Source organism: Babylonia areolata, chromosome 7 (assembly GCF_041734735.1).
Source record: "Babylonia areolata isolate BAREFJ2019XMU chromosome 7, ASM4173473v1, whole genome shotgun sequence".
Classification (NCBI taxonomy): domain Eukaryota; kingdom Metazoa; phylum Mollusca; class Gastropoda; order Neogastropoda; family Buccinidae; genus Babylonia; species Babylonia areolata.
Genome location: NC_134882.1, coordinates 47,974,818 through 47,984,817, shown reverse-complemented (window position 1 = coordinate 47,984,817; position 10,000 = coordinate 47,974,818). Strand labels below are relative to the sequence as shown.

At 43.4% G+C, this 10,000-nt stretch overlaps 1 protein-coding gene across 1 annotated transcript in view; it reads right to left on the bottom strand.

The window, feature by feature from the left end:
• Positions 1–10,000, bottom strand: part of LOC143284088 (cytoplasmic dynein 2 heavy chain 1-like) — a 157,573-nt gene that overhangs the window by 26,447 nt on the left and 121,126 nt on the right. The window contains 3 exon segments of the mRNA XM_076590729.1: positions 44–199; positions 8,632–8,910; positions 9,765–9,884. Of these exon segments, the coding sequence (XP_076446844.1) occupies positions 44–199; positions 8,632–8,910; positions 9,765–9,884 (555 nt within the window).

The following is a 10,000-nucleotide window of genomic DNA, read 5'->3' as shown; positions in this document are numbered from 1 at the left end:
CACACACACACACACACACACACACACACACACACACACATACGTTTTCGTTGAAGAGTTCCGGCTTGGTGCCGTGCGCCATGTGCATGGCGAACATGAGGCGGTCGGCCTTGAAGAGTGAGCGACACACGTACTCGTACACCAGCTGCTGCAACTTCTGGCCCAGCGTGTGGATCCGCTTCTCTGTACCGCCGCCATCCTGAGTGGAAGAGGAATCAGTGAGGGAATCAACGAACGAATGGATAAATGAACGGACAAAAGCACGAATGAATGAACAAACGAACGCAAGAATGAATGAACGACCGCTTGAATGAATGAATGATTAAATGAACGCACGCACGGATGAATGAATGACGCAGGAATGATTGAACAAAGAACGAACGCGCGGAGGAATAAATGAACGAACGAAAGTTTCAGTTTCAGTAGCTGAAGGAGGCGTCACTGCGTTCGGACAAATCCATATACGCTACACCACATCTGCCAAGCAGATGCCTGACCAGCGGCGCGAAGGAAAGCACGGATGAATGAATAAACGAGTGAATGCACGAACTGAGTTCCAAGCTGCTGGACCGAAGACAAAAATGCCTCTTTGCACAGGAGTTTAGGAGGTATCGGGGGAAATTAATTGTGGTTGAGAGGAGTCTATGGAGGAATCATATCGTTTCCTGGCCTCATTATTTGTATAATTTCCAGTGGATAAACTACCGAGGCAACCATGTCTTTGTTCTGTATTGTCCATGTGTTCTGTGTGGCTTGTTCAGGATTAAAGAGGCTATGCCAGTCTTGAATAAAAGCTAATTTGTGTTTGCACATTTCTTCTGTCTTTGCTGCTGTGTGCACATGTCAAATGATTGGTATAAGGACAGGCCCGGCGCTTCCTTTTTGAGGAAGTGTCTGGGTTTGTTCCAATGTACCTTTTATTCACCTGTGTGCTAGCTGAATCGGTAGCGTAAGCATCACTGACTTGACGTTGTGTACCTTGTGTAATGGAGAGAGTTACCACCCTTTACTATTTGTAAATCATATCGTTTCCTGGCCTCATTATTTGTATAATTTCCAGTCTATGGAGGGCTCAGGCAAGTATGAGTTGACAGGTTATACAGCCATGAACACTCATTGTCAGAATAAGGAAACGTTGTTGTTGTTGTTTTTTTTCGTTCTTGTTTTATCTTCTACTACACCTCACCTCAGTCAACATTACGCTCAGTTGTGTGCCTGTAATTTAAGATGCAAAAGTGAATCTGACGTTTTATTGTTTACTGTTTATTATCTTACAGAGGAACCGCGGAAGAATCGGTTGAGCGTTGGACTTCCGATACAGCGTTCACCAGTCACCAGGGTTCGAGACTCTTTTTCTCCTTTTCGGAATGGTGTCGTGTCCATGCAGACGACATCGACCTCATGGGGGGCACTAACACAGAGCTCCAGGATCTGCAAGGGACTGTAGAGGGAGGGCGCAGATGGGGGCGGCAGAGAGAGAGCTGGTCCGACAACGTTAGGGATTGGACCTAAATGTCGATGCCAGTTCTCCTCTCGACAACTGCCAACAGAACGGCGTGTCGAGCTATGACAACTTCCTCATGTCCCCCCAACGACCCCAGCGGTCGAGGGAATGAGTGAGAGTGAGTGAGTCGTGTCTTTGGGAATAGCACTTTACACCGATTTTCCTCATTCCACCCAGGTGTGAATGGCACCTGATTTCGGTCGGGGAAGGTTAAAACGGCGGAAGGACGGGTTTGAATCCCGCCTTCAAATGCTGAGCTTTGGACACCATGGGAGTGAATTCACTGAAAGGGCCATGGTACCTTTAACCGCTTTAACCTTTAATTTAGGAAGCAGACGTGAAACTGACGTTTTAGTTCTACTGTTTGTAATGCAGTGCTACTAACGTCGTTACGATTATGCTTAGCTTTATTCGCGTACATCATGTACATAACATTGTGTATCACACTGGATATCACACTGGATAACCCATTCACACTCACCCACCCTTCACACCCTTAGTCTCCAATTCCATCTGAAACTGATATAAGCATCACTGTCACACTGGAATGCCCCACTCAACCCCCCCCCCCACCCCCCACACACACACCCATCAATTCCCTCACATTATGTACATAACGCTTCTACACAGGACACTCAACATACCCCACATTTTGTATCTAATACTGACACTGGCCACCCCATTCACGTTGTGTACATATCACTTTCACTCTGGATACTTCGCTCTCACCCCACCACGACTCCCCACCCCCACCCCCCACCCCACCATCAAGAAAGAAAGAAAGCAAATTCACATGTGTATAATGCTTTCAAACTAGATACCCCCTTCTCATTATATGCTCAACACTTTCACGCAGCGTTCCGCTTTCATACCGTCCTCCCAACAAACAAACAAAAACAAAACAAAAAAAAACGAAGAAAAACCAACAACCACACATTATGCACATAATATTTTCACAATGGACACCACACACACTGCACATTGAATACATAACATTTTCACTAGACACCCCCACCCCCCACCCCCTCAACAAGAGAGAGACAGACATAGACAGACAGAGACAGAGAGACAGAAAGAGGCAGATAAAGACAGGGATACGGATACGGATACGGATGTTTTATTCAATATAGGCCATGGCCCCTCATGAAGGGGTGGTGTAAACAAACATTACATAGGTAATATATTCAGATATATAACATAACACAGTTATAACCTGAAAATGAGAAAAACAGTCATTATCTGCATTTAGTCTTATTCACAATAATAATAATAACAAAAAAGCGGAAAACTAGCACACACTCAACTGCATATTGTATTTCTAATCTTTAAGACTTTATACAAGTAAATTGCTAGCTGTTTATTAACGTGTTCCTTAGTGGATGACATAAGCAAATACAGTCTGAACAAGGAGGGTTGCCTATGAAATTTTGAAGGTATCAGCTGATTTCTGAGATCACTTAACACAGGACAACAAAGTACAAAGTGGAGTTCACTCTCCGTCGCACTTTTACATAAAGGACAAATAAGGTCACTATCTTTATGTTGCCTGTAACGGTAATAATGCGTAAACAAATCAGAAATTCCAAATCTAAGCTTTGCCATGATACATTTTAAATGTCTATCCATATTCATAGCCAAATAAACTGGTATCGTATGTCTCAAATTAATCTGTCTGTAAAAATCAAAACGATTACTATCTTGGATATGGCTCGACCATTCCTGCCAACGACAGTCGATTAGTCTCAATCGAAGTATACGTAGAAATCCGCTTATATCCTCTACTCCTTGATTTAGCCACACGTAAGCAAAGCCTAAATCATGCAGTTTTATTCTCACCTTTGACACCCAGTTAGTTCTACCTCTATTATCCAAATCATGTAACATGTTGTAGGCTTTCCTTGGCAGTCTTACGTTTTCCATTCGCATTATTTTTAACCAATAAGAAATACATCTGACAATCGAATTCAAATATATCGGATATCGATTAGTTTCAGCATAGATTAAATCATTAGGTGTTTTCATAGTCACCCCAAGAAATTTCTTTAATGCTAATAAATGAACTTTTTCACAGTGAATTGCTGATTCGTAAAGACCCCAAATTTCAGCTCCGTATTGTGTAATAGGTTGAATCTGACAGTCAAATAATTTCATAAACAATTCAAAAGATTGATTTTCTAAACTGGATAATTTTTGCATGATACAGAAAAGCGCATATTTCGCTCTGCTTGCAAGGTCTTTACATGCAACAGTAAAACTAAGTTTTGACGAAAAATAAATACCTAAGTATTTATAAACATTCACAACTGGCATAAATATTCCATTGTAAGTCCATTTTTCTCTGATCCCTAAATACCCTCCTTTTCTAAACACAATTATATTACTCTTTAACATATTGACTTTCAACTGAAGTGAAGTAGCAGCTCGATATAAATTATTTAACTGTGTTTGCAATCCTATAATTGTTTCAGATATTAAAACAATATCATCAGCCAAAAGAAGTATAAATATTTCTAAGAAGTCACCAATAAACTGTGCACCATGCTTTCCATGACTAAGAACTTCAGAGGTCAATTCGTTTATGAACAGAGAGAACAAAACAGGGCTGCATACGTCTCCTTGCTTCACACCAGTAGTACACTGTATGTAATCAGACATGCTGCCTCCACATCTCACCCTTGCTTTCACACATTTATACATACTCATCACACATTTAAGTAGCTTTCCATTAACACCTGCTTTCAAGAGAATAGGCCAAAGAATAGCTCTGTTAATGGAATCAAAGGCTTTTTCAAAATCTATAAAGGCAACATATAATTTACGATTGAGAGAAAACTGTTTCTGTACAAAAGCCATCAAAGTAAATATATGATCTATAGTAGAATAATTACGTTTAAACCCTGCTTGATATTCTCCTGTAAGATTATTTTCTTCAACCCATTCCTGTAGTCTATGGTTAATGATCGTACTGTATATCTTACTACTGGTATCACACAAAGAAATACCTCTATAATTGTTGGGATTATTCACGTCACCTTTTTTGTAAAGAGGCAGGACAATGGATTCAGCCCATTCATCAGGATACACTCCTCCATCAAACAAAGAATTGAAAAAAGTTACCAAAAAGTTCAAAATCGGTTCTACTTTACAAGCAGTTTTTAACAGTTCCCCAATAATGCCATCTGGTCCTGCAGCTTTACGATTCTTTAATTTTCTTAAAGCAAATAATACCTCTTCCTTAGAAATTGGACGATTTATACTGTTTTCATCTTCTTCGTCATTCCCCAATTGCAGTGTATCATAAGAACGGATATCTTTCGTTAGAAGTGCCTTAAAGTGTTCATACCATGTTTCAATACTAATGTTATTAAGTGGTTGTTTTCTTTTCATTGAAATCTTATGTACTGTGTTCCAAAACTCTTTCTGGCTTTTTACGGACGTTATTAATTCTGCCAACAATGCATTGTTGTACTGCTTTCTCTTTCTCTTTAGCAAATATTTATATTCTCTTCTAGTCCTACAAAAACGGTCACAATCATTCTTATCTAATGTTCGTCGATATTTATTGAGTAATCTGCGCACATTTCTTTTTGAAGCACGACATTCTGCATCAAACCAGTCTTGAGGTTTTAAATCATTCCTACAATGTATTTGTTTCTTCATACAATCTGCTGCATCCTTTATACATGTATTAAATACATCTAATGCATGATTGATATCAGTATCTATCAAACTAAGTGCAAAAGCAATTCTTTCCAAAAATTCTTGTGAACATAAATTATCGCTATATTGATTAGAACAGGCCTCATTCCAAACAAATTTTTCTACAATATACATACTATTTTGCTCCTTGCTTACATTGTCACCTAAACAATTTACTGTAAATTTCACAGGCATGTGGTCAGAATCAATCCTCTCAGACACTCGCAACTCACACTGCTCTTTTAATGCTCCATATAGGTCACATGACAACAAAAAATAATCATTCACGCTGCAACCACTCTCTGTTATGTACGTGTAGCAACCATGTCGGTCGCCATAACACATACCATTCAGAATGCTTAAATCAAAGGCAGTGCATAAATTCATAAGCAGTTTACCATAATCATTTAACACTTTATCTTCAGATATTCTATCAAGGCTAGCTGGGTGACTGACATGCTGGAAATCTAAAATACCACCAATACTTTGACAATGATGAGATATATTGGAAACTCTACTATTTAGGTCACCACACAACACAATATATACATCCCGGTCACAAGTTAAAAGACACTCAGACAAAAAATCTTCTAGTAAAGCAATTCCGTTTTCACAGTCAAAATAAGAATAATACGGTGAACCTTGAGGAGGCACGTAGCAGCACACATACAATATATCACAAGCAGTACCAAACAAAAAACGATCAATAATAAATGCACAAAAATTATAAGATTGAACAGCAACGTGTTTTACATACTGCAAATACACATTTCTAACAAGACATACCACTCCTCCAGATCGTCTCCCTTTTGCTGTAAACTTCACAGCCGGTACACAGAAACTTTTATATCCGGAAAAGACAGAAGAGTTGAAATCATCAAGAAACGTTTCGACAAGACAAATGAAATCAAATGAGCGGACAAATGAAACAAAATCATTATCTTGTAATTTTCGCATAAGGCCATTCACATTCCAGTGCAGAAAAGAGAGCTGTTTTGCTTTACTTTTATTATTCACATCGTCTGGCAAATCAACATTATTTCCATTATCAAACACACGCTCAACTTCATGACACATATTTACAGGAGACACACTACACACACTGTCCTCAGCTGACCTCTCACACACACCGCTCTCCTCACCAAAATCACGTGCAGGTTCGCTGACACTGACACTCGCTGCGATCGGTGCAACCTCTCTTTTTTCAACCCCACCAGAAGATGCATTATTTACAAACAAAGGCCGGCCAGCCTCTCATTTCCAATATACCAGATTATTGTGGGCATCAACAGAATACTTTTGTCCATCAATCAACAGATGGTTAAAAACCATCGTCGCCCTTTTGCCCTCCTGTCTGGCCTTCTTTAAATGAGGGGTTAGCCGCCGCCTTATGTCTCTCACACCCTTAGAAAAATCTTCACCAATGAAAACATTTGAACCTTTAAGTTTTCCTTTCGCCTTAAGGATGTTTACCTTCTGCCTGTAGAAGGTGCAGCAGGCGATCACCGGTGAGTCAGGCTTGGAGCTCAGGCGATGTACCCTGTCCAGCTCCACGTCTTCCGTCATGTCCAGGCTGTCCGTGAAGAGGTCCTTAAGCCTGCCCTCGCAGTCTGCAGGAGTCTCGTTCTGCCGCCTGGGTAGACCGTAGAACAGTAAGTTGTTCCTCTTGGAGCGGCCCTCCAGGTCGTCGATCCTCCTCTCGCAGTCTTCCAGCTTCTCGTTCAGGTCGCTGTTGATTTTCTTCAGGTCCCGATTCTCTTTCTTCAGCTCCGTCACCTCCTCTCTGAGACCTTTCATTTCTTCTTTCAAGCCAGAGTAATCATCAGACAGGTGCTGCACTTCCTGCTTGACGTCGTCGATCTTAGCGCCCAGGATATTCATGACATCACTTAGTGTCGGCTCCTTGACTGGTGGCGGGGTCGAAGAGGTGTGTGGGTCACTCGTCTTCTCCACACTAACCCTACGTGCTGATCCTGCGCTGGCCAGTCGTGTTTGCCGCATAGACGAGTCTTTGCCTGTGGCTGGGTTGGGTCCTGGGTTGCTCTCAATGTCGCCACACCGTAGCAACAAACTGCCCCAGAATAAATAGGACAGGAGCAACCCAAGGGTTACACCGTCTATACGCCGTGCGAGTCTCACAATGGCTACTTGCGAAGCCTTTCTCTTCATGGCCCGCTTCAACATAAAACTGAGGAAAGTCGACACGAAGCGGCCACAAACAATCCTCATTTCTTCAGCAGAAGAAGGCATGGTTCTTGAAAATATTCGTAGCAAAATCTGAACCTCCTGGCAGATGTATATAAAGACAGGGAGAGAGAGAGAGAGAGGGAGAGAGAGACAGAGAGAGAGACAGAGAAAGAAAGAAAGAGAGAATGAATGAATGTTTTATTGCATTCAGACCATAGGCATCATTGCATTGGGATGCTGGGAAGGGGAACGTGCTGACAATAGCATTCCACTGACATTCCTATGAATATTAGAAATTATCCAATACTCTGAAATTGCATATAACAACAACGATTTTGTGCAGGATTGGTATAAATAGTCATCATTTCACTGAAATGGATTTTCATACGACATTTACTATCACACACGTATCTAGAAAAGAAACAGAGAGAAAGTGAGAGAAGTCTGAAGTCTGAATGGTTTATTATTTAGGCCTTTCTGCACGTGACAACAGGGTTAAGGGGTGGGGGCTTCCCCGTTTCCATCCATTATAAAGAGCAACGTCAATAGTTGAAAAGCAAACGAAGGGAAGGAAAAAGAGACAGAAACAGAGAGAGAGTGGTGGCCTAGAGGTAACGCGTCCGCCTAGGAAGCGAGAGAGAATCTGAGCGCGCTGGTTCGAATCACGACTCAGCCGCCGATATTTTCTCCCCCTCCACTAGACCTTGAGTGGTGGTCTGGACGCTAGTCATTCGGATGAGACGATAAACCGAGGTCCCGTGTGCAGCATGCACTTAGCGCACGTAAAAGAACCCACGGCAACAAAAGGGTTGTTCCTGGCAAAATTCTGTAGAAAAATCCACTTCGATAGGAAAGACAAATAAAACTGCACGCAGGAAAAAAAATACAAAAAAATGGGTGGCGCTGTAGTATAGCGACGCGCTCTCCCTGGGGAGAGGAGCCCGAATTTCACACAGAGAAATCTGTTGTGATAAAAAGAAATACAAATACAAACAGAGACAGAGACAGAGATAGAAGCCGAAAAAGATGAAAAGACAGACAGACAGATGGGAATGCAACCATGCGACAATAACTAAAGATAGACTTGTTTCTGTGGGGGAGAGAGAGGAGGGAGGGAGGGAGGGCGGGAGAGACAGAGACATAGACACAGAGATAGAGAGACAGAGGGAGACAGAGACAGACAGAGGGAGACAGAGACAGACGGAAGGAGACAAGACAGAGACGGACGGAGAGACCCTCACATTCTTGGTCTCCAGTGCCTTCTGGAAGAGGCGCAGGAAGGCGGCCAGACTGAAGCGGTACATGTTGTCGATCTTGGACAGGTCCGTGATGACGAAGTACAGCGAGCTGCCGCTGTCCGCCAGGGGGATGAAGCTGTTGCGCTCGGCGTCCAGCGAGATCTGCAGCTGCATGGACTCGGACAGGGCCTCGCTGATGGTGATGCTGGAGGCCTTGGTCTTGTTCAGGGAGTCAAGCAGCTCCTTGTTCTCCAGGATGTTGCCCGTGGCGTTGGCCAGCTCCTGCAACCCGGGGATGCATCATGATGTGACAGTCAGCCAGTCGTGTCTCCGCTGGGACCGTCAGAAAAAAAAATGCAGTGGAGGCAACAGCTGCTCCCGACCTAACCATCAATAGCTAGTTCTCTGTAAACTGCTGATGCTGCGACAGACGTACCCGTGTGTGTGTGTGTGTGTGTGTGTGTGTGTGTGTGTGTGTGTGTGTGTGTGTGTGTGTGTGTGTGTGTGTGTGTGTCTGTCTGTCTGTCTGTCTGTCTGTGTCTGTGAGGAGGGGGAGTCAGCGGCGTGGACGGAATGCCATTGAAACGGCGCACATCATACGTGACAGCATTAAAAATGTTTTCTTGACAATCTGGGCAAGAATTTTATCCCCAGTGGAGAGCGTCTTGCACAAGTGTCATCCCCACTCTCTCGGTCAAGAAGAATTTAGTACAGTCCAGCTTGGGATTATCCCAAAGGCCAGCTAGCCCCCAAGGCTGCTATCATATACACACAAACGCGCGCGCACGCACACACACACACACACACACACACACACACACACACACACACACACGCACGCACACACGCACATACATTCTACCTCAAACACACACACACACATATATACACACGCGCGCACGCACACACACACACACACACACACACACACACACACACACACACACACACACACACACAAGCGCACGCGCGCGCACACACACGGGCACACAAACACAGACACACACACACACATTCCACCACCCACACTCCACACTCACACGCGCGGACACATAGACACACACACACACACACAGACACACACACACACACACACACACACACACACACACACACACACACACACACACACGGACCTCCAGCAGGGAATCCTCCAACTTGGCTAGCTGGATCTTGAGATCCTCCTCCTGTTTCAGCAGATCCGTCTTGCGGATCTCCAGTTCGGGCTTCTCGTGCTGAATGGTGATGCCCAGCAGCTGACAGACACGTAAAACGTCAGGCACTCACACTCACTTTCACATTCAAGATGGGTTTTTGTTGGGGGGGAGGGGGGGAGGGGGGTTCCACTTTAGTCTTGGTGGCGGTGTTGACC